A 26,570-nucleotide genomic window follows, 5' to 3' on the forward strand; every position below is an offset into this window, starting at 1 on the left:
TCAACTAACCTTTGAAATGATTCTTCTCTATCAGGAATAGAAGATTATTTTTTGTGAAGGTCCAAACATCTAGGTCAAAGTATAGTCAAGATCCAGACTCCAGAGAAAATAATGAAAGAATTATAGTGAGTAAATGAAAAGATTTTGGGGTCTTTTCAAATGCATTTGGTAATCTGTATTTTGCCAAAGTCTGCCCACTGACGACTCTTGTTCTAGAGGTTACCCCTCAAAGCAAATTTTATTCAAACCTTAAAGGCTACAACATGAAGTCAGGTAGTGAAAAATGCTCCAGGTCCTTTCTTCTCACCTGTGTTTGCTGAAATGCAAATGTGCTTTGTCTCCTGCCATCTCTTCTCTCTACTATCTCCAGGACCCGGTTTACTACTTGTATATAAAAAGTAGTAAACACAAGTGCCTTTGTTAGCACAGACTTGTTTAACAACTTTTGCCTGGTCAGAGGTGGGTGATTTTGAACTTGGTTAACATCACAGCAAAGTACTTAATAACTTTACATATATTTTTAATACATTTCACTATAATATTAGTTACTAGTTTTCAAAATGATACTTCACAAGGAATCTTTTGTGCAAAGTTTATTACTATAGCATGTAAGGTTCTTTTAGTCACAGAAGAGAATTCATAGAAGAGCACCAAATTGTTAAGGATGGGAGGATCTGGCTTTTGATTCAGGTTATTCCAACTACATACATACACAATATCAAGTAATAGTGCTCTGCAAACATTTGCCCACTTTTTTTATATGAGAGTAAAATAAATATAAATTACCATCACTCATAATGCTAAAGTGGGGGTGAGGGGAGAAAGATTTTGCTTGTGGTCTGGTAAATATTCATAACAATTTTCAAGCCTGTACTATGGAGATAGCATAATTTTAGTATGTAAAAAAAGACTATGAATCTCTGAATAATATACTATGGAAAGCCATCTGATATCAATGGGAAAGATTTGATTGTTAGAGAAAATATACATTTATGGTCCTGTATAGTGAATAAAAATGCAACACACTCTATACTTCAGCTTGCTAGTGAACTCAAAACACTTCCAGCATGGGATCAAATTTTCAATCTTATTTTATGAATGTAGGTTTTGCATTTAACTTTCTTGATTGCTGGGTATTTGCGTATGTGTGTGTGTTTTTTTTTAAAGGGCTGGAATTTTCCATTGATATCCCTTGGGGCAGTTATGTGGGTGTCTCTCTGCTCCATAGGGTCTTCTTTCTAGATGGAAGCAGCCACTGTACTATATCGTCCCTATTGGACTCCATACATCTCTGTCCAGTGTTGAAGATCTTGAGGCAAGCATTAGCTCCTGCTGGACCCCCTCCACTGGTAAGCTGTTACAGGGAACTCATGGCTCACACAATTTCTGAAGGAGCAGTCCTCCCATGACTGGAAGCCTTTTAGAGGGGCAGGACTTTTGCAGCAAAGGAGAATCTATACACTCCATTTACTACTTCCAAGTCTTCCTGTGCAAGTGGACAATTACCTTGAACTCTCTCCAAACAGCGTTTTTGGGCCCTTCTCCCTCTCCCAATTTCATCAAAGGATAAGACAATCTGACTCAAGGGAGGGCACTGGAAAGCAGAACGCTACCTGCAGCACTCTGGAGATGCATAACTGATGTAAGAATCTCCACAAATTTTCATCTCAAACTCTGAACAGGTTTTCAGCTTATCGTTTTCATGCCACTATACATTACATGTAACTTTGCTCATTTCCACAGTAAGAAAGGCAATTATTTAAAATTTCATAAAAATCTTACTGCATAAACACAAACTTTATTTGAAGAAAATTGTATACAGCTTTGTAATTCAAAATTGTTTTTATAAAAACCTCATAGTGCTTTTTTTTAAACTGCTGTCTAGAACAGTGTTAGAATTACTTCATTTACAAGTGTATCAAAACCATTTTTAGTGAACTCCTGGCCCCACAGAAGTCAGAGATTTAGAAAAAATATATTTTGGGGGTGGGGGTAACAAAAATGAAAACAATCAGAAAGCATTTTGATAATAAAAATAACTCATCCTTGGGCTCAACTGAGAATGCAAGTTTTCAGCCCAAAAGGAAAGTAAGTAAATTAAAACATGTGATGACAATGAAAGTCATCTTGCAACCTTAGCTAAAATATCCACTCTCTCAAATGTTCTAACAAATTTTTTGTTTTTTTTTAAATGAAGTTCACATCATCTACTTTCTATAAAAAGATTCTTATTACCTTTGGGGTTATGATCATGAGTCACGAAGTCTCATCAGTATATATTTTGATTACATTTGATTTACTCAGGTATAACTGCATTAGTTACAGTGGTTGCCAACATTTGTCTTGAAGTAATTCTGCTAGCAAGAAGAACGATGTGTTTAGTTCATGATTTCATCATTACAGTCTCAATTTTTAGGGCAAGTGAAGGAGTTTGGTTCCACTCAGCTGGCAATACCGATTATGTGCCTGTCATTTATGTATTATGATCAAAGACTAGATGTATTTGTATACTTATCTTAAGTAATTGTTTGAAAGAGAAATCAGTCAAGTTAAAACCCATTTATAGATAATGATGTAAAAATAAACTAAGAGATTTATGAAATATGCCTGTTACTAGAATTTAGCTCTACCCAAATGCCACCACATTATTTCAACACTCTGGTAAAAAATTTACCAGTTAATCACTCATTGATTAAAAGAAATCAGTAAAGTATCAAAAGTGTGCAATTTAAATCAGTTAATACGAGTACATTCTAAGGATTGGCTACAAAAAGCCTCTTGGAAGTAGAAGGAACGTGGAGAAGCGGGATGGAAGAAATGATTTAAGATTCTATCCTACACTCTTGTGCTAGATTTTAGCCTCAGTTCAGAATATTGCTTGCATATAAGTTTCTATCCACTCTCAACATTAAATGCTCACTGGGTTTCACCACCCTGCATCTTAAGCTGCAGCGTATTGGTTGAGCAGGACAGAAGAGAGTGATTCTTGCTGTCCGGGCTGGGGTTGGGGGAAAGGGATAGAGCAATTCCTGCAGGGTGGGAGGTGACAAAAAACTGCTGGAAAGGGGGCCAGTATGGTGGCTGACTCATCATCCAGAAATGAAGGGGTTTAAAATGTCAGCCTGTGCTGGGACCCTCCTCTCATTTATTGAGCTGGATTGGCAGCACTCACTCTTCCTCCCTATTTTGAGGGTAAATACACTAGGTTATTGGCTCTGTCTCCCAACTGGATTGCAACTGACCAGTTGCAATTGGGAGTTGCCAGCTTCCACCCAGCTTTTCTATGAGAGGACAGCTCTCATTCTGGGGCCCCTTGCGCTACAAGTCATGGGTGATTTCGGCACACAGCTCCAGGAAGATTTCTTTATGCATCCTACGGTTCTGTAGCCACTGGTCTTCATCTCACACCTGAATGACAATGAGATCCCACCACTTAAGCATGTGTTCTCCTAGTCCGGAAGCAATGCTCCACCTTGTACAGCTGCCCTAGGAGTGCCAAATGCAATGACAGGTTCCCACTGTCCGTATAATGCATTGTGAAGCTCCTCCAAGTCGTCTTCCTCTGTCAGTAATTTCAAGATGATCTCCATTGCCATGCACAATGACCTCATGACAGTTAACAGAGCATGCAAGAGATATGCAGGATCCATTCTTTCTCACTGCAAATGCCAGAGTGCACAGCAGAGAATGGCAGTTGGAAAAAGGATGATAGAAGCCCCTGAACAACGCAGTGCCAGATGGGACATTTTACACAGTCCCAAGATGCCCCACACTCCGTGGTCCCATAGCACCTTGTGACAAACGGTGTTGCCAGGTACTGTGGGATACATAGATGTGAACTTCTCCAACTGACAAATGGGGAGCTAAAGATGTGGACACAATCTTTATACAGAGGGAGCAAATGTAAACATGCTTTGGCAATTTTTTTTTTGGCGATTTGTGTGTGTCAACCTTAGATTCCGTGACACAACTCTGCAGTGTTGATATACCTATTTTTCCAAAGTCACAGATTACAATACAGTTTAATATCTATTTCAGCTATCTATTTAAAAAATGCAAGACAACGATTAGCAAAACTGTCTGACTTCTGTGGAAAGTCTGAGCAATTTAAAGTGGTATTCTACTTTTCAGAACACTGAACGCTAAATAGAAGTAACGTAGTTTAAATGAAAATACAGGATTACAACTGGAATGCAGCGTCTTGGTTACCACGTACTTGTAACTTAGCTGTCATGTGTTTAGGAGACACTGAACAGTTAATTTTTCTGTAGGACTGAAATAAGTTATGAAAATAAGTGAAATTGGTGTGATTATATTGCACTGGCAAACTATGCAGAATTATGCATTTTTGGTGCCAAATACCTCCAGGAGTAACTATACTATATCGCATTAGTTAAATGGGATACAACAATATGTGCCCAACTGTACTGGATGTGATGACCGACTGCATGATCTGTTCTCCCCAGGGAACGGTCTGGAAACAAGGAGCATTATAGCAAGAATATACATAAAACAAGTGTGGTCTTTGAGTCTTTCAAATATATCTTCTTAAATAACTAAAAGCAGCCCTCAGAAGCCCGTGAAATACTAGGTACATCATACTGGAGTAAGATGAGGGGAGAAGAATTATTTCTCTTTCCTATTGACTGTGGCAAGCTGTTACAGATTATTGTGCTCAAGCAGTAATCTTATACACTCATCCCTCAGTATACGAGCACTATTGGTTCCCAACATTCTGCTCATAGGCAAAAACTCATAAGAAGAACATTAAATTACCATTAAAATACACGTAGAAGTGTCTGATTGGTTCCTAATACTCCAAACTCAGCGAAGCAGCGGCAGCAGGAGGCGCTGCTTTGGAAAGGTAAGTGACCCTTGGATTGGAAGCGGGAGGGTTGGAGAGAGTTAAAGGCTGGGGGCAGTTTGGGGCCATGAGTGGGAGGAAGGGTTAAAAGCTGCAGGCAGCTTTGGTGGAGGAGGTGGTGGCTTGTTCCTCCAGTCTGCAGCAGAGGTACTGGGGGTGGGTGTTGGGGGAGGGCTGGGGGGGGGGGGGGGATGCATGGGGAGCTGTGGGCTCAGGGAATGTTGGAACCAGGCAGGGCGGGGCGGGGAAGTGTTGGGTTCGGGCTGGGCGGGACTGAGGATCTCCACACACACTGGCCAGGGACCCCGTGGCCAGCTCAGCTCCAGCCGCAGGGCTGGGAGTCAGCCCACACCCCGGTGAGGGACCCTGAGGCCGGCTCAGCTCCAGCTGTGGGGCTGGGGGGTCTCCCTGTGCCCCAGCCAGGGACCCTGAGGCCGGCTCAGCTCCACCTGTGGGGCTGGGGGTCTCCCTGTGCCCCAGCCAGGGACCCTGAGGCCGGCTCAACTCACGCCCTGGCCAGAGACCCCGCAGCTAGCTCAGCTCCAGACATGGGGCTGGGGGTCAGCCCGCCCCCTGGCCAGGGACCCCATGGCCGGCTGAGTTCCAGCCATGGGGCTGCGGGTCAGCCCGTGCCCCAGCCAGGGATCCCGCGGCCAGCTCGTATGAGTAGAGGAAGTTCACTCAGATAGTGAACAGTGGTGAGTATATGCATCCCTTGTTTTAGTGGGTACTCGTAAGTAGAGTACTCGTTAAACAAGGGATGAGTGTAATTGTGCAACAACAGAATGATTCAAACAGCTATTTTAATAAATTATTTTCATAGCTGATGGAAGCAAAAGAAAAAGTCAAAATATATATACTCTGTACTTACAGGTGTTTCTCATGCATGTCATTGTTGAAGAACACAATTCAATGATTCGAACTGCTGGCTGCCCTAAATCCACTGGTGGCACTGTCAAAATGGAAATCTAACGGAGAGGAACATAAAATTCTGAATATCAAATTAATCAAAGGAGCAATTTGATCTTTATTTAATTATTCTACATCTTAATGGTACAACTTGTCACACTGTTAACAGACTACTGATTACTTAAATAAAAATGCCCGCTGCCACAAGATAACAAAGTAAGAACAAATCTTCAATCACCCAAAAAAGGAAAGAAAAACATTGATATTGTTCACCATAAATATTTCTTTAATAGCTACAAGCATATAATCTTGAGTCCATGGTACATATTTTAACATTAAATACAAAATGGTGAAATCTTATTCAAATTTGATGTGGTTACTGACTATCAAGTTTCAAAAGACCCATATTTCCTCAAATAAGATTGCTTGAGTCCCACAAATATGTTTTTAAAAGTTAATACCTGAGTATGTATATGGTCACAAAAGAGCCGTTACAGACTAGTGGGAAAACAAGTATGCAATCTAGCACCACCATAAATATGTATTTATCCAATAGACTTAAAAAGCTCCAGAGAAGCAGTTACTGTCAACTCCCATACACAACGTACATGACAGACTGATTTCCTTTATGAACTGCTTTAAAAATTCATAAACAAGTTTGTTAAAGTATGTCTGAAATATGGAGGATCAGACATCCACAAAATAAAGGCAATTCCCAGTTAAGGTAAAAAGTAACTGACAACACAATACTACTTTTGTGTAGTTTTATTTTCTGGTGTATCTTAAAGCTCCTTTAAGGAAGAAATCTATGGGTTCAACCTTGACCTGTATAATGTACGATATAATAGTGCAACTGAAGTCAACATGCATAATAGTGCAACTGAAGTCAACCAGACAATTTCTGCTAGTAAGATATGCAGGACAAGATGTACATTAATAAGAAAACCTACTTTGTAGCCATTTTTAGAAAACTGGTTCTTAACCTGTTTCCACATGGAATCCAACAAACCCAGCCCTTTTTTTGTACGGGTACTGAGTACAGGCACCTTGGCAGGACTCAGCCATGGGACTGGCTAAATTTCTGGGACAGGAGAGGGGGGCAAGTAGCCAGCTGAGGACTGGCTCCTCTTTTTTTTGTTTTTGTTGTAACATTCATAAATAACACAAGCATTTGATTGCAACATTGGTTCATGATGCGTATAAAGTAGGGAAGTCAAGCATCTACGGGAGTCTTGATTCTGTGTGGGCAGCTGTTGTGAAATAAGCTGGAATAACTGTGAATCTATAAAAGAACGTTCACACAAAATGATGACCGAGGTAGAGAGACAATCGAAATGTCAATTTTCCCTCTCTCATAACAGAAGAGCTTGAGAACATTTATCTTAATTGTAGAATAAAGAAAATGATTTAATCGCATGGTTGAAAGACTGGCAGTAAATTCCACAAAGAATTTAGCAAAATAAAGAGGACTGTATCTTTATATGGATAAGAAAAATAATTGAGTTATAATGGTTGACATTTGGAGGGGGTGCAAAGAAAACTTTCATAGCCATTTATTACTAGAAATTGGAACACACTTTCCCTGACAGATTATCCTGTCTGCATACCGCAGGTTCTCCTCTGCTTTCCTGTGTAGGATCTGGTGTTGGCTGTTGTCACAGATGGGACACTGGACACCAGGGATCCGGATCTAAATCTGTTCCTGGCAGTACCTATGTTCCTGTGGTTGGAAGTGATAACTTGGCTGTTGTGAGTGCTTCTCTTCTCCCTTACATTCCACTTACATACAGTAAACTCTTTCATATCCAACATTCCCAGAACCGGGAGGTTGCCAGATATTTATATATTCTGGATAACAGACAGACATACCTAGCAATCCATAACACTACAGAAAAACAAGATTAGACATTAAGAATCAAACAAAAATGTATGCAGTGCTTTATTTACCAACAGTAGTATTGTACACTGTAAAATTATAAGCTGTGTCTACACTAGAGAGTTTTGTCGCCATAACTCGGGGAGCAGCTACACACTTAAAGCACTCTGCTGACAGAGTCTCGACAGAACTCGGCATTTGTCTCGGCAGTGTTACCCCGCAAGAAACTGAGGCATAATCTCTCGACACAGCACTGTCGACAGCAGCGTAGTGCAGTGCAAGACACTTCTGTCGACAGAGAGGGCTTCCAGGTGCCAGGCAGCTCTTTGTAGAGCTGCCATTCCACTGTCTGGCGCCAGAGGGCCATGCAGTCTGGCAGTTCCCCGTCAACAGAGCAAGTTGTGCGTAGATGCACAGGAGTTCTGTCGAGATTTCCCTGTCGACGGTAACTTCCATCGACAGATGCTTCTAGTGTAGACACAGCCATACAGTATTTGCTGTATTCATTTGTATTTACTTGCACTATACTGTACTTAAGAAAAATGTGACTAACATTTAGTTATGGTTAAAATGCTGGTTATTTGAGAGCTCTGGATGATAGAATGCCGGATATGAAAGAGTTTACTGAAATACTTAACTCTGGAGTAGGGCTGCTGCTGAAGCTGACTTCAGTCTCCAGAACTGCTGCTGCACCTGTCCCAAAGCTGACCACTGTGCAGGTGTGTCAAAGAGTGCATTGTAACGAGATATGGGAACAGAGGAGCAGCAAGCAGGATGGAGGAGGGAGAAAGTCACTCCTTGCCCACTTCTACTGGCTCTATCAATTTTACTTGCTTTTGGGATTTGATTAGTAGGCAGGTGACTAACTTGCAAGTTGTACTCTCTGAAAAGCACCAGTTTACAGCACTTGATTTAAAACAAAAAAGCAGTCCAGTGGCACTTTAAAAACTAACAAAATAATTTATTAGGCGATGAGTCTTCATGGGACAGAACCACTTCTTCAGACCATAGCCAGAGCAGAACAGACTCAATATTTAAGGCACAGAGAACCAAAAACAGTAATCAAGGTGGAGAAATCAGAAAAACATCATCAAGGTGAGCAAATCAGAGAGTAGAGGGGCAGAAGGGGTGGGGGGAGTCAAGAATTAGATTAAGCCAAGTATGCAAAAGAGCCCCTATAATGACCTAAAAAATTCCCATCCCGGTTCAAATCACGTGTTAACGTGTCAAATTTGAATATAAAAGAGTTCAGCAGCCTCTCTTTCCAAAGTGTTGTGAAAATTCCTCTGATTTGCTCACCTTGATAATGTTTTTCTGATTTGTCAACCTTGATTACTATTTTTGGTTCTCTGTGCCTTAAATATTGAGTCTGTTCTGGTCTGGCTATAGTCCGAAGAAGTGGGTCTGTCCCACAAAAGCTCATCACCTAATAAATCATGATGTTAGTCTTTAAAGTGCTACTGGACTGCTGTTTTGTTTTGTTAGTTTTTAGACTAGCACGACTTTCTCGCTGTTACTATTCAACACTTGATTTAAGCTATTTAAATATTATGCTATTTGAAGTGTCACCCTTTAATGCGTAAGGAGGGAATGTCTATGCTGCAATTAAAAACCTACAGCTGATTTGGGCTTAGAAGACTCAGATGCTGTTCAGTTGTAGTGTAAATGTTCATGCTCAGCCTGGTGACAGGGCTCTGGGACCCTTTGAGGTGGGAGAGTCACAGAGCTTGGACTGCAGCCCTAGCCTAAACATCTGCACTGCAATCAAAAAGTCTTGCAGTCTGAGCTCCGTGAGCCCAAGTCAGCTGGCAGAGGCTAGCTGCAGGTGTCCAACTGCACCATAGATATACCTTGTTTGAACAGACTGTGAAAGGCACCAGAACAATAATATCCAGGACTATGCAAGAATCCTTGAGGAGTGCCACAAACAAACACCACTCCTGGCCTAGGGGAAGCTCACCTAGGGAGAAACTTGATGTTTAGTTTCAATTCTGATTCCATCCATGGTCGCCCAGAATACTAGCAAAGACATCAGAGTGTATTAATAAACACAGAAATATACCAATCCTGCTGCTAGCTAGTAGTTTTCCATTTTGACTGATTGTGCATTTAATTTGCCACTTTAAAGAGGAAAAAAATGGGATGAAGACAGTAGCATTAGAATCAATTAACTGGAAAGTTAGATTAATATAGAAGCAAAAATACAAATTACAAATACAAATAAAAATACAAATTAACTGTTCACAGAAATTTAATGTGATCGTATGCAACACTTTAAAAAATAACTCATATGGAATTGATATATACCTGCTGATCTGAATCTGTCTTTAGTATGGATTGATCGGTAATGAGCACTGCTCTGGAGATTTGCCTATAATTAAATAAAGCAATTATTTTATTTCAAAAAACAGAAAAGAGCTATTTGAATTCAGGCTTTTTGAAAATAATTTAATTACAATAGTACTATTATGGCAAATTATTTTTGTTATTTAAATATAAATTATTGTGATTACACATTATTAATTGCACATTTCATGTAATTAAGGAGACCCACTTCAACAACCTCAGCTAATGCACTATACCTACTGACCAAAACAAAGCATAACTTTGAGTACAATGCTACAAGATCAGGGCTTCAGTTTCAATTAAATGAATATTAACACTTACTTTGTAACCCACATAATAATATAGAACTCTCTATTTCAGTGATTTTTCTATCATCCCAGTTACAAAATAAGTAGCATTTTGAGGACTTTTTTTTATGCACAAGAACCTATATTCCTATATATACACAAATATACACATTCCATATGCATTCAGTGGAAAAAAATGAAATTATCTTAAGTAGAACAATTTTAGAAACATGCAACCATCATATAAATTACCAGAATTACATAGCTTTGATCAATCAGATTTAATGCCATAAAACTATATTTGAGACATTTCAATTTATCGAAATGTCTTCAGCATGTGGGGCAAGCTTTCTGGCTCTTGTGCTACTTAGACTGGTCAGCAACAAAAAACATGGCACATAAAACAAAAATGGTACAAGAATAATGTTACTTTAAAACATAGCACTAACAGGCCCCCATGTTGCAATGATCGGACAGAATTATCTGGGAGGTGGGAAAGTGAGAAGAGAGGGAAATGATGCAATAAAATCACAACCAGTGAGGCTGTGGCTGTTACTGGTAAATATGAAGATGTGAGTTAAACCAGAGAAAATCTCAAAAGGAAGAACAATAACTGCATCTATGCCTTTTTTTTTTTTTTTTTTTGGGGGGGGGGGGGTTGCAGGGGAGGGCCTATAAAGGGAAGTAACCAAAGACATTTTTAAGTTTGTACAGAAGCCTATTGGTGGTTGGCTTGGAAGCACCAATTTTGTTTTCTGTCTGAATAGCAAATTTTCCACTACAAACCCACCTGTGTCTGTATACAAATACAGACACGCACAGATATTCATGTACAGTTGCAAAGTCAATGCCTCAAAAGTTCAGAAATGCTAAAAATTAAAATTACCCATACAACCCTTGAGTTCTGTGTACGTATGGAGTTTGCTGGTACTGACTTCACCACAGAATTATTACATTAATATTATAGCAACCATATTGTAATATATAACTCCAATGCCCGCAAATTTGTTTACATGACCTGATGAAGTCCACTCACACACATGCGCACACACAGACAGTGACATGATCGTACATTTCTCTCACAGGAAGCTTAGCCTCAGTCACCGCACAGGCTAGATGGTGCTCAGGGAATGAGGTATTCAATGTCAGTTTTCATATTCAAAGTATGCCCCATACTTCATTAACTGTATTTGATGCAAAATCCCTAATCCTGCATGAAACAAAGGACAATTATCTTCTGTATCTCCTTTCCTGTAGTACTAATTACTATCATATGTGAGCCTAACATATTAATGAGTTTATTTTCACTCTACCTAAGCGAGCTTGGGATGCGTTTCACAAATGGAAAACTAAAGCACGGGGACATTAAAACCAGAATTTGAAAAAAGAAAACACAAAAAACAAAAATACAAAAAACCCATCCCACTACCCACTCGCAGTATGCCAAAGATTAGGTATCCAATCTGAGACCCTTGTGACCTGATTTTCCAGAGTTCTTTGAAGGCTGATTCATCATCATCAACAACCACCCTGGGCTCAATGCCTATTCGTGTCTGATGCCTCCCTCACTATTTCCTCCCACCTTTCCCTGTCCAACGCAGAGTGGCTAAGCTTCTATAGACTAGCTCTGCACCACTCTACTATATCATCTACCCATTGTCTGTAGTGCCTGCCTCTCCTATTCAAACTATCCATTATACCAAATACCAGGGTCTTGATTTTTTGTTTATCATTCTTTCTGCAGATATGCCTGAATAACTGTAACTTCGGTTGTACAACCTTCTGCAGTAGGTTCTCTTTTGGTTATCTCTTCCGATATCGTTCCTCATTGGTGGCCTTCTACATCCATCCTATTCTCAGGATCTTTCTACAATAATCCCTCTCAAATGCCAATATTCTTCTCTTGTACTATTTTGTTATCACCCATGTCTCACATCCACACAACATACTGCTGAATACACATTTTCAAGATGCTCACCTTCGTTCCTAAGCTAATCACCTTGCTTTTTCAGATCTTATCCATGGCCTTCAAACTTGCTCTTGCTTTTGCTATTCTAGTCACTATTTCCTTCTTACAGTCTAGATCATATGTTACGTTACTCCCCAGATTTGTGAACTTCTCTACATTCTCTAGCTCAAACCCGTCCTACACTGATCTTCCTTCCTTCCTTACTGCCAAATACCACTGTTTTTATCGATGTTCATAATCAGTCCGTACTGCTTTCGTTCTTTGTTTAGCATCTTGACCGTTTTCGCTCGCGTCTCCTCATCTTCCTCAATGATAACTATATCATCCATGAATCTCCAGTTGTTAATTCTTTTCCCACGCACAGATATGCCTTCTACCTCTTCCTTGATCTTGTCCATCATTCTCTCTAGATGTGTGATGAACACACTCAGTGATATTGGATCTACTTGTCTCATACTTCTACTCATTCTAAACCAACTTCCCAACTCCCCACGTGTTCTCACCACTGCCTCCGCATCATCAATGATATCCTTCAACAACCGTATCAGTCTGCTATCCACTCTGTATGACTCCAACACCACCCAAACCACTTTCTGATCTATAATGTCAAATGCCTTCTGAAAGTCAATGAAGCAAGCATAAATATTCCTGTTCTTTCATTGAGCTTTCTCCACTACCAATCTTAGTGTCAATATCCGCAGTATGGTACTTCTGTCTTTCCTGAACCCTTCTGGCTCATCCACTAGATGTTCTTCTATCTGTCATCTTAGTCTCTCTGTCAGTATCATCATCAGCACCTTACCTAGATGACTCATTAGGGAATTTGTTCTGTAGCTCTTGCACTCCAGTGTACTTACTTTCTTGTGTATAGTCACTAGCATGGATCTTGTCCAGTACTTATCTTTTCATGCTCTATTACATAGTTGGTGTATTTCTTGAATCATATTTTCTCCACCATATTTGATCATCTCTCCGATCATCTTATCATTTCCAGGCCTCTTTTTGTTCTTTAGTCATTTCACTGCTCTTTCTACTTCCTCCTTTGAAATATCGGTCTCCCTCTCGATGCTCAGTGAAGACTTCTCTTTCAGTTCTTCAGTCAGTCTCTCTGAGACACTCTGGTCCAACTGTGCTTTGTACAAATCAGTGCAATATCTCATACATCGCTGCACAATCTTCTCCTTGTTTATGAGCACCTCTTTGTTCTCACCTTTGATCACCATCTGCTTCAGCTGCCACTTCCTATTAATATTCCTAACCATTTTGTACGCCTCCCTGGTCTTACATTTGCCGTAATACCTCTCTGTATCTTCACACTGCTCCTCTAACCATTTCACCTTATCCTTCCTGGCCGCTTTCCTTACTTCATTGCATTTCACCCTATAATAATATTCTGCCCACTTGGAAACACCCCTTCTGATTTTTCAATGCTCTCTTCTCTTGGAACAACTTCAGTGTCTCCTGTGTAATCCATTTCTTATTCATCTTCTCTTCTTCCTGAACAGTCTGCTCAACTGCCTCTTCTATCCGTGGCTATCCCTTCCATTTTTTATCTAGATCATTCTCTCTGCCCGCACTCCTAACCTTCTCTTCGAGCACTGCTCTGTATGAATTCCCTATTTCTCCTTTGAACAGCCTCGCCACGTCTCTTCTTTTCTTAAATTGTGTCTTACATTTTCTTTTGAGTTTTATTTTGATGTCTCTGAGCAACAGACTGTGGTCTAACTCTAAATCCGCTCCTTGGAAAGTTCAGCACCACTATACTGATATTACCCATCTTCTTCTTATCAAAATCATATCTATCATGTTCTTGGCCTTCCTGTCATTCAATCACCATCGTCCACTTCCTACAGTCCTTTTGTTGGAATCTTGTGTTACAGATCACCAACTCATGCTCCATAGCAAACTCTAGTAGTTTCTCACCTCGTTCGTTTCTTCTCCCTATCCAAACTTTCCCATGACTCCCTCCCAACCTTCGTTATCTGTTCCAAGCTTCGTGTTCCAATCTCCTCCAATGATCAACACATATCTTGTCGGTATCTCCTCCAGTGTCTTTATCGAGTCTTTATAGAATAGCTCAATCTCTTCTTCCGTACTGTCCGACATGGGTCCATACACCTGAATGACCGAGACATTGAATGGTTTTGTTTTGACTCTTGCTACTATAATTCTTGCACTCACTGGTTTGTATCCTAACAATGCTCCTCTAGCTCTTTTGCTAAGAAGGAATCAAACTCCTGCCTCGTGCTTCATTTCATTCCCTAGCCAAATGACTTTGCAAGCACACATCTCTCCCGATGCTGTCCAACGCATCTCCACCAGTCCAAGTACATTGCATTGGTATCTCTTCATCTTTTTCTGAAGCAGCTCTAATTTTCCAGTTGCCCACAGTGTTTGGACGTTCCATGTTCCAAGTGATAACATACGGGTTGTAATTTTCTTTCGGTAGCCAACTTATTGACCCAACCCCAATTGCTCTATTGGTGTCGTGGACCTTATTTATCCTGGCAACGTCCAAGCTGGCATCTTTTCTCATTTAGTAGTACTGGCATCAGACTTCATTCGCCTTGTTGTTTCAAGACCAGTGCATCATCACTCATCTGACCAACCCTCCTCTTTTATCCAGGCTTGGGACTGGCATGGAACCCCCAGAGGCTTCATGGCGGAGTTGAATGGCTGATGGAAAACCTTAAAATAAACATCTCCCCCTCAGAAAATGGGAGTTTGTCCACACTGTAATTTTACACAGGGAACTGTAGATTTTTGCCAGAATTTTCCATTGCAAAAATTAAAACAAAAAGTGAAGTACAATGGCAGCTTGGCCAAGAGGGGAGACCACAGCACATAACTGACAATACACTTGGCCAGGGAACAAGATCCAGACAAGAATGTGAACACAAGAGACCTGGAACTACAATTCCCATGAAGTATCATGACAGTTCAGTCAGATACAGACATTAATATAAAACTCAAAACTAATCTGGGATGAAAATGTTAATATATTGGTCTCTCCTGCAGAACAGAGATTTTATTTTAATCAAGTACTGTACTTAACATTTCTATAGCTATTTACAAGGGACTCTGGTACACACCTCCCCCTTTTCTGTCGTTTCAAGTATCTGTTGCTTATTAATAGGGACACGTGTTCCAATTCACATGGAGCCTGATTCATATACACATCATTTAGAACTTACTTGCTTCATTTTTTATGTCACTTTTCTCTGGGCGCTTAGCATCCAAGGGCAGCCAGTGCTCCCTACCCCACAGTGCCTCCTGTCTGCACAGGTGTTCAGTGGTGTGCAAGAGGCACTGGGTGGGGGAACAAGTAGCAGCAATGATATGGCACGCTTGGAGGAGGGGGTAGAATTCAGGGGGAAGAGGTGGAAGGGGAAGGGCAGGAAAAGGCAGAGCAGGTCATTATTTCTTATGGTATCCCTGGTATCCCCTTCTTTAGATACCTGTTGTCCTTTTCAATGACACAACCCCAACACACACTGGGGAACACCCTGCATGTGTCTGAAACACTCTAGCCAAGATGCCAGCCTAAAGAAATATGCAGTAGGTAGGGAATCAAGAGATCATGAACTGAAGCCTTCAATTCCCGTACTGACTGACTGGTGTCAATAAATCAATACTCTACTTGATACATTTTGCATGTGTTTGAATCATACAGGCAATATACGTGCAGGGCTTTTAAAAAAATACAAAAGAAAAAGACAAAAAAAACAAACAAAAAGCCAGTAAAGAATTCTCATCAGCAACACAGAAAAAAGTGATGATTTTCAATCCCTACCTAAATCCAGGCACATCTCTAAATCAGTTAACATCTCCCTGCCAGATACTAAATTCCTGCTGCATGAACAGATATGTTAGACTTCTTCAATGAAAATCCTTCAGAAAACAAATTTATGATGAAAATACTGGGGGAGCTAAGTATAGGGTGCCCTCTATGTTATACACACATACACAAGAGGGGGAAAAAAAGTCACATACACATAATACCTCCGCTGCATGAAGTTGTGAAGCTTCATTTGCAATATATTTTATATATTGTATCTTTTTAAAAAATAGCACTTCTTATGCTTCTTGCTCACTATTTACCTGTAGCACACATTTGTGCACATTTTCTCTGAAAGATAACTGTCTTCTACCACAAAACAGTTAGCGCTTATTCTTTGCCCAAAGTGATCTATGATTGCTTTACATCTGTAAAAGAAGCAAGACACAATAGGAAGAGATTTAATTTCACAATATTATTTTTGCAACTAATTTGTTAGGCTCAAATTTGAATATTACTTGCGGGATTCAACTATGTTTCCAACAATTAGTAATAAATGACATGTATTTTAGCTATAAAGAGCTAGAAATGACCCCTTAACACAAATCTGATTACTTGTAACATGAACTTACATGAGAAACATATATAATTAATGCAATTCTGTGTTCTAAATTGCAGTATAAACAGTATTAGACCACTAAATAATGACTTTACATACAAAAATAATGTATTACATCAACTGCTAGCCTGCACTCTTTATGGCGATTGCAGATGGTTTATATTGCTTGCCTAGTAATGAATCGGAAAAAATGAAATTTACAATGATTTCCTACTGGGAACCTCCAGTTCCTACTCTTACTATGAGTACAAGCCCATATTACCAAGGTATATTTTCCATTGATGCCATGTATCAAAGCAAGGACAGTGTTACTGCAGGAATAAAGCTTTAATGACAAGTTAGAAAGAAAGTTAGAAGACTGTTGTAAGGGAGTAGCCTTGAAAAATAGTGAGGAATGGGAAGGAATAAACTGAGTGACTCAAGTGATCGTATCTGGCCCTGCTGTCTATGATTCTAAAAAGTATTTGGGATTTAACTCTTTAGGCGAATTGACAAAGCCCATATCATACTGTTCTAAGAGCAGCACAATAGTCATTATAGCTAACCCTTTTATAGACTTGTTACAAAATTTTTAAAAGGTAAAAAATGTAAGTTTGCTTCAGGCAAATATTGGAAAATCTCCCTAAGTATTTCTTCTCTAAGATCTTGCCTATGCTGGTGGCAGCATGCAGGATGCGTGGAACTACCCGCTGCAGTAACGAGCAGGGTGGGTGCACACTATGGTGTGTACATGTCACAGTGAAAAGTTCTTGTGGGGGGAAAACAGCAATATAGTACACTACTAAAAATATCATAGATGTCGGAGGTACTGCTTGGGTGTGTAAAGTACACACCCTAGGTGTACAGACAAGCCTCTCTTCATCTAAGCACTGCCTAGCAGTTTACACTGCTTCTCATTGCTATGCCACTGGGGAGGTTGTATATGTGAATATACTCTAGTCTACAGGAAGGTCGATGGGAGAGTTTCTCCTGTCAACATCCCTCAGTGAAGACTCCCAGGTAAGTTGATCATAGATACTTGGATTCCAGCTGCACAATTCCCATAGCTGGAACTGCATCTATATGATCAGCTTCAAGGTCTAGCGTAGACCTGGCTTAAGAAACAATAGAATGAAATGAAGGTCCCACTCAGGTGCAAACTTCATCACTGGTGGAAAGGATTCAGAGCAATCCTCAGGACTGATGGAGCCCCATACAGTTTTACCTCCCCTTGTGTATGCATCTTGTTGGGGTAGCTTGCATGCTTTTATGATCCCAGGAGCTACGCTGGAGGGAGCTTAGTGCTCCTGATAGGTGCAACCAAGCCACAAAGGTCAAGTGGGAAGGAGCCAGACTAAAACATGCACACCAATCCTCCAGGATTGTGGGTTTGGCTCAGGGCTAAAAACCCTGAGCTAGAAAAAGCCCCTTGTTACGGAAACAGCAACAAAGAATTTCTTCTCAACTGTGTATGACGGCCTTCCAGCGTCACTTACAGTGACTTGTATGACTGCCAGTGGTGAAAGCAGAAATGGAGCTACTGACATGAAGACGGAAACTCTGAGCGCCAAGAACAAGACCAGAACTGGGTTCTGGAATGTACCTACCACATATGAAACAGGTAAGCTAGCGCAGATCACAAACGAAATGAGATGCTACAAGTAAGTATCCTTGATGTCAGTGAAAGCAGATGGATTGGATCAGGATGAATGAAGACGAGTACTAGTTAAACAGTCCTTTTTTCGCGAAGGGATGATGACTAACACCTTGAGGGAATATCTATCACCCTGAAGAAAGGAACAGAGAAATGCTTTCTGGAATGGAAACCAATCAACAGTAGACTAATGAGAGCCAGAATGAAAGACAGACATGTAAACATTACATTAAATCAGTGCTATGCCCCAACTAATGAAAGTAAAGAAGACAGATTCTATGAACAGCTTCCAGCTGAAAGAAGAGCAGCATTATGCCATGATCTTATAATAGTCATGGGGGCCCTGAATGCTAAAGTTGGGAATGATAATACACATGATAGAACCATGGGGAAATGTGGGTGTGCTACCATGAACAAGAATGAAGAGAGACTAATGGAAGTCTATACATTACACAATCTTGTCATCGGAGGTACACTCTTTCCTCGGTGCAAAATTTTTCAAACTACTACCCCTACCATTTGGTGAGCACCATGTTAATCCGACTGACCACCTGATGATCAATGGAACATGGAAATGTTCATCACTCAACGTGAAGGTGAAAAGAGGGGCTGATGTCAGTAGTGATCACCACCTTGTGACAGCACTTATAAAGCTTAAGATAAGAAGCACTGGTCACAAGGTACCCAGCAGAAATGCTTTAACGTGGAGAAGCTACAAGACCCCCAAAGTTAAGAATGCTTTTGCCCTTAAGGTGAAAAACAGGTTTCAAGCGATACAAGATCTTGAAGAAAAACCTCACCGCACAGAAGAAATTAAGAAATGGTAACAAATTACAATATATGTAAAGAGCAGCGAAGATCGCCTAGGTTTCAAACAGAAACATAAAAAAAGTATGGATCATGCCAGACACATGGAAGGCAATCAGTAACAGATGTACCTTAAAGAAGAAAGTTGCAGATGCTAAATCAAGAAGACTGAAAGAAAGATACCAGCAGCAATACAAAGAAGCAGACCGGCACCTCAAGAAACTGGTGAGAGGTGATAAGGGAGCTCACACAGAAGAGCTAGCAGCACAAGCTGAAGAAGCACCTACTTGAAGAGAGCAAGGAAAGATTTTCAAAATCACCAAATTTGCAGTAATTAACATGCCAGTGCAAGTGTTCCTGTCATGGACAAACAAGGAAATCTACTTACAACAAAGAAGGAACAAAAGGCTCATTGGACAGAATACTTTTAGGAAGTTCTAATCAGGCCACCACCAGAAGCAGAAGCCAATATTCTAAAAGAAGAAACAAAAACCTTGACATAAATACTGCTCCATCAAAAATGGAAGTAATTAGCATGGCAATAAGATCTTTAAGGAATGCTAAAGCTCTATGACACGACAACCTCAATGCTGAAGTGTTCAAGGCAAAGCCAAAACTTGCAGACGCTATTTTCCAACCCTCTTGACAGCAACACGGGAAGGGAAGCAGGTACCAGAGGAATGGATGAATGGAATTATTGTTAAAATGCCCAAGAAAGGAGAACTCAGTGACTAACCACTGGTGCGTCACTACCACCCTCTCAGCGTCAAGCAAAATCCTCACTAAGATCATTATTTAGCAGATCTCAGATGTTGTTGACAAATCACTCAGGAAACAAGGGGATGCATAGATCAAATTTTTGCACTGAGTAACAACATTGAGCAACGCATTGTATGGCAGAGGCAGTTGCTCATCAAGTTTATTGATTCTGAAAAACCCTTCGACATCATTTTATAACAATTTCACATGCAGTGTGGGAAACAGTGATCTGCACTTTTAATTTAAGACTGGAGTGAGGCAGGGATGTGTCATGTCTCCGATGCCCTTTAACATAGTCACAGATTGGGTTATGTGGCGTACTGCAGAAGATGAACCAAGAGGCATCAGATGGTTCACGTCTCCACACTAGAGGACCTTGATTTTGCTGATGGCCTCGTGTTGCTCTCCCATATGCATTGTCATATGCGAGAGAAGAGATACTGACTCCACACCTTCAGAAAAGAGATAGGACTAAGAGTTAGCCAAAAGAAGAAAAAAGTCGTGACCCTAAACAATGAAGCACCAGCATCAGTCAAGATTAATGGCCACGACCTACCTGCCATAGTGAGCTTTACATACTTGGGAAGTATCGTCAGACAAGATGGAGGTGTAAGAAGTGACATTCTGAGTAGACTCGGAAAAGCCAGAAATGTCTTCATGAGTCTAAATGATGTGTGGAAGTGATCACAGTACAGCATCCGCACCAAACTGAAGTTTTATCAGACCCCTTTCTTATCAACATTATTATATGGATGAGAATGCTGGTGGATGACAGAGTATGACCTTGATAAATTGTCAAACCTTTCACACCAGAAGCCGTCAGAGGATCCTCTGTATTTTTTTGGCCAACAATACTTTCAAATCAGGACCTGCTTACATGGTGCAAGCAAGATGACATAAACACCATCAGTATCAAAAGACACTGGAAATTGATTGGGCACATGCTCAAGGAAGATGGAAGTTCCATCGCAAACACTGCTGTGCACTAGACTCCTGAATGGAAGCAGCAATGAGGATGACCCAAAGCAACACGGCTGTAGATTGCTGACGTAGAAATGAAGATCATAATCACACTTGGGGCACTACTGAGAGGCTGGACAGTGACAGAAGTGGAGGACCTTTGTTGCTGCCCTACACACCAGTAGGCATAAAGGACAATGATGATGATGCAGTATTTCCAAACTACGGCCTCTAGAAGCTTCCTACATTGCTGACACACCAAAGCTGCGTCTACACGTGCACGCTACTTCGAAGTAGCGGCACCAACTTCGACGTTAGGCGGCGAGACGTCGAAGTCGCTAACCTCATGAGGAGATAGGAATAGCGCCCTACTTCGACATTCAACGTCGAAGTAGGGACCGCGTAGACGATCCGCGTCCCGCAACGTCGAAATTGCTGGGTCCTCCATGGCGGCCATCAGCTGGGGGGTTGAGAGATGCTCTCTCTCCAGCCCCTGCGGGGCTCTATGGTCACCGTGGGCAGCAGCCCTTAGCCCAGGGCTTCTGGCTGCTTCTGCGGCAGCTGGGGATCCATGCTGCAGGCACAGGGTCTGCAACCAGTTGTCAGCTCTGTGGATCTTGTGTTGTTTAGTGCAACTGTGTCTGGGAGGGGCCCTTTAAGGGAGCGGCTGGCTGTTGAGTCCGCCCTGTGACCCTGTCTGCAGCTGTGCCTGGCATCCCTATTTCGATGTGTGCTACTTTGACGTGTAGACGTTCCCTCGCTGCGCCTATTTCGATGTTGGGCTGAGCAACGTCGAAGTTGAACATCGATGTTGCCGGCCCTGGAGGACGTGTAGACGTTATTCATCGAAATAGACTATTTCGATGTTGGCTGCACGTGTAGACGTAGCCCAAGCTTTGTACACAGTAGACTCTGCAGCAGCCTGGGCTTGCAGCCCAGTGGTGGGGAAGGGGACAAGGCAGCAAAGCCTCACAGCAGCTGAGTCACAGTTCCCTGCAGCGACCTCTGTATTGCCTCCCTCCCACCAATGGAATCAGCTCTGACTATGGGCCCTGCCTAGAGGAGGCTGCAGCACATACTGTATGTGTGGGAGGTGGCCTGCTTTTACCTGCTGTTGTGGTAGTGCCCCAGGTTTTGGGGGCCCTATGCAGCCACATATGCCTAAGGACAGCCCCAAAAGGATCCAAGAAGTCCCTTGAAAAATCTAGTTGACAAGGTGAATGCAGATCTATAGATCCCATGCTGCATGTGAAATTGTTATAAAAACTGTACAATAAACCAGTAGAAGCAAACTATAAATAACATATTTACAGAAATGATGCAACAGGAAGAAACTGAGGGCTCCAAAGATTCTGACTCGACCATGCAACAGTAAGGAGGAACTGAAGAGGTGTTAAAGAGCACAAGGAGAGCTACAGTGCATGTTCCCAAAGGGCAATAATTAAAACGTGCCACTACTGACATGCTTTGAAGCCACATAATGTTTAATTGTTTATATTTTTTCAAAGCTGAAAAACTGAATATACTGGACAAGACTACAATTTCCGAGGATACCCTTCTTAATGATTGCTGTTACTAGCTCAACTTCAAGTAGGATATGCATTCAACAGTTTCTTCTTTCCTTTTTTTTTTTTTTTTTTTTTTTTTTGATTTCCTCCTAATAACCCAAAGATCTTCAAGGTTTCATTCTGGATTCTCAAAAGCATTTTTAAGGCTTTCTATTATGCCAAATCACTTTCTGCTTAAAAACACACAACACTATTTCATTGTACTTTTTGTCTGATATGCAAAACATCTCCCGCTCAGCACAATGAAGCCTTTCTGAATAGGCTACCCAAACGATACAAATCTGTTCCCTCAATGGAGCACACTTTGGAATACAATCAATGTAAGAAGATACCTAACAGAGTTCTCTCTCGTGCAGGGTACCACCCTGTTTGTATTACTTATCTACAAATAAAACATCTAACTAGAAATTAAGCAAAAACATCTTTAATAATATTAGTCAGCTTTCATACAGTAAACAAACACATAGGCTATGTCTATACTAGCAACCCCCTTTCGAAAGGGGGATGCTAATGAGAGTTTGGGATATGCTAATGAGGCACTGCTATGAATGTGCAGTGCCTCATTAGCATAACGGCAGCCATGGCACTTCAAAAGTGTCGCTTTTGATCACATGGCTCATCTACACGGTGTCCTTTTCAAAAGGACTCTGCACACTTCAAAATCCCCTTATTCCTATTTGGTTATAGGAATAAGGGGATTTCGAAGAGTGCAGGGTCCTTTTGAAAAGGACCCCGTGTAGGCGAGCTGCATGAGATCGAAAGTGGCACTTTTGAAGTGCTGTGGCCACCGTTATGCTAATGAGGCACTGCATATTCATTGCAGCACCTCATTAGCATATCCCAAAGTGTCCCATTAGCATCCCCCTTTCGAAAGGCAGCTGCTAGTGTAGACATAGTCATAGTGTAAATCATTCTACTCAACATGTATCTCACTTGTTACTTTGATTTTTTTTAAATGTGAGCTGAAGAAATTTCACTCATTTAATCATTACTAATAAATAAGCAAGTCAAGTTGACACAGTTGATGTCTAACCATAATCTTTTGTGCTGTTAATGGAACAAGTTCCCCATATCATCCCAACATTCTGGAGGGGGAAAGGCTGATGAAATGTCAAGTTGCATCACTCACAGCCAGCCAAAGCAACTATATAAGCTTTTATTTTCCTGTTAAGTGTTGTTTCCTCTCACTTGTTCAGGAACAGCTATCAAGTCATATGTCTGATAAGGCTGTACACAGAAAAGCAGTATTAAAAAAAGCAAAAAGCACTATCAGTTTACACTTCACTTCAAAGAATAATCATGAGAAGATTTCTTTCAAGTGCTGCTACCAAATAAGGAAAACATTTATGCACTGACATTATCAGGTCTCTGTCATCTGATATGTGTTGGGACAATGAATCATACAGAACCCTCCATTGACCTTCTTTCAATGTGTCTAGATAAAAGGATGAAAATTAGAATCCATCTCCTTGCAGTGCCATGAGTTATAAATGTACTTTATAGGGCTCATTATCCAAACTAATGGACTAACGGCGACATCCTTGAAATGGACTTACCAGCACTGACAAAGCCAGTATGCAATATTTCTGGAAAAATATGTAAATTACTGTGTGTTTGCTACTTTTTTTTATTACAGAAATATAAATTTACATTTGTGACATCTTTTACATTTTTGGGCCAGAATTATTTTAATAGAAATGCTTATAGCAGGCAAGATGTAAAATGTTAGCAATTATTTTTAATGTAATGGTACTCCAAATATACTTGATCGAAATTAAAATACCTTAAATCTTACCAAATTAAGACAAACGAACAATCGCTACTAAACGTTCAGGAATTAAAAGCAAAAGATAATAAAAGGATGATAGTAATAAAATTAAATTTGCATTTCCTTTAGTGTAAACTGGATAATGCTCTTTCAGTTTAGAAACACACAACACCACAGTTATGTCAAGTTTATCTTATCTAGCGACATGATAACTAATTAAACCTTTTTTAAAATTGGTGATTCATATTGGGTTACTTGTTTATGTAACTTTTTCCATTTTTTTTCTTCTTTTCTTTGCTTACATTTAATTGAAGCAAAATTACTGATTTATACAACACCTGTTCCAACAAAGATACATAGATCCAGTGAAAAACCTTCAGTCGCATTATTCAAGTCTTGGAACAACTACATCAAAAGACTACAGCTTTCTTGTTTTCATATAATTGTAATGGTTCATATGACACACTACATGTAAAGGACTATATTTAACAACTACATTTGTGAAAGCCATTCTCTTATAGGATATGTGAGCAATAATCTAATGAAGGTGGAATTTCATTGGGTTCTGTGGAAGGGAGAATTAAATCTTACCTACCCTGCACTGATATGCTACATCTGCTTCTGAGAAGGTGGGTAATGGCCCTAGAATTTGTTTTAGTGACAGAAGGGGACCTCATACATAGCCTAGCCATAAACCACTGTGACAAACACCATCATCTTTGTTATTCATGCCAACTTTTTGAGCTGTTGGCCATGTCACGATAGCCCACCAGTTAATAAACTCCCTTTCTTAACCTTCAAGGACAAGTCCATTTTATTCCTTGTACTCTTGAGCAGCCACCTTGCTGGTGACAACTTACTCTAACTTGTAGGGGGTGTATGTATATCTTCATCAGCTTGTGTCTATCACAATATATGCCAGACACAGATCACTAACACTAACTGGCATAATTTTGCAAGATAGACTTCAAGCAAGGTTTTCATCGTCAGGTTCAGACAAGACAGTAATTAGATGACTGTTCAAAGGTGAATTATTTCAGGCAGAAAAAAAAGGATTCTGGTAAAAACAACTCCTTGGAGAAAATAGGAAGAGTCCAGATAGAGCAGTGTCCATCTCCAGAGGCCCTGCATGTGCTGTGGGCAAGGGCATTCCAGTCAGGTTGGTTAAAATCCCTGATCTACTGGGGACCCTTTTTACCTAACGCAGTGATTTTCTCAATTTCAATTCACATACTAAACAATTATCCTTATTAAAATGTTATTACACAACCCCAACAACATTTTCTAACAAACAACAACAACTGATTTTCAATATCCATTTTACAAAACCTAAATATTTATCAAGAGAAACTAAAAAAAATAATTTAAAAGCACTTCAACCACCACTAAGGTCATGTCTACATTTCCCATTTAAAGATGAAAAAGTTCTTTTTGTGTAAAAACTGTGGGACCATTTACACTTAACGACTTTTTGCATGAAACTCAGAAGTGTCACCACAAAAAGACAATGACCTCCATGAGAGCTCTTACCAGACATGCTTTTGCAGCAATGTGCAAACAAAGGCACATTCTTTCTACTTTTGAACTTTCAGCCTCCACAGGGTATCTCACAGTGCATAGGTGACTACTGCAGCCAGCACCTCTGGTGCTTCAACAGCAAGTATGTAGATAACTGCACCTCCTCCTGTAAAGTTCTGTGGAACACTGAAATGCCACTGCCTATTTTCTTGGCAAGTGCTCATATATCTGTTCAGGTGACAATGCTGCTCCATGGAACAAACAATTCCCTACTGGAACTGATTAGTGTTTGGAGATAAGTGGTTGGACCGGGAGACTCAGGATGCCCCAGGAAAATACCCTTTCCTATAAGCCATACCTTCAAAATGGAAAGAGATGAAAATGGAAGTGCTACAAATATAAAAATCTCGGACACCCATGGAAGTAAAAGAATACACAAATCAGGACATTTCGTTTAGAGGTTTACTATCACTGGTGAAAAACTGACAGCATGAAATAATAACAAAGAGAAAGCCATGCTAGTCTATATACTATCAAAACAAAAAAGCAGTCAAGTAGCACTTTAAAGATTAATTAAATAATTTATTAGGTGAGCTTTTGTGGGACAGACCCACTTCTTCAGACTATAGCCATACCGGAACAGAGTCAATATTTAAGGCACAGAAAATCAAAAATAGTAATCAAGGTGGACAAAACAGAAAAAAATTTATCAAGGTGAGCAAATAAGAGAGTAGAGGGCAGAAGGGGGAGTCAAGAATTAGATTAAGCCAAGTATGCAAGCAAGCCCCAGTAATGACCCAGACAATTCCCATCCCAGTTCAAACCATGTGTTAATGTGTCGAATTTGAATATAAAAAAAGAGTTCAGCAGCCTCTCTTTCAAGAGTGTTGTGAAAATTCCTCTTCAGTA

The 26,570-nt window shown here is 40.4% G+C and overlaps 1 protein-coding gene across 2 annotated transcripts in view; it reads right to left on the bottom strand.

Moving 5' to 3' along the window:
• Positions 1–26,570, bottom strand: part of CHM (CHM Rab escort protein) — a 186,418-nt gene that overhangs the window by 19,978 nt on the left and 139,870 nt on the right. Inside the window, exons 10-12 of one of the 2 annotated variants that reach the window (XM_075007567.1) lie at positions 16,353–16,457; positions 9,957–10,020; positions 5,736–5,832 (exon numbers count right to left, since the gene is read on the bottom strand). In XM_075007567.1, the coding sequence (XP_074863668.1) occupies positions 5,736–5,832; positions 9,957–10,020; positions 16,353–16,457 (266 nt within the window). The remainder of the gene's footprint in view (positions 1–5,735; positions 5,833–9,956; positions 10,021–16,352; positions 16,458–26,570) is intronic. The other variant, XM_075007568.1, reaches the window with a different exon arrangement.

Source organism: Carettochelys insculpta, chromosome 13 (assembly GCF_033958435.1).
Source record: "Carettochelys insculpta isolate YL-2023 chromosome 13, ASM3395843v1, whole genome shotgun sequence".
Lineage (NCBI taxonomy): Eukaryota > Metazoa > Chordata > Testudines > Carettochelyidae > Carettochelys > Carettochelys insculpta.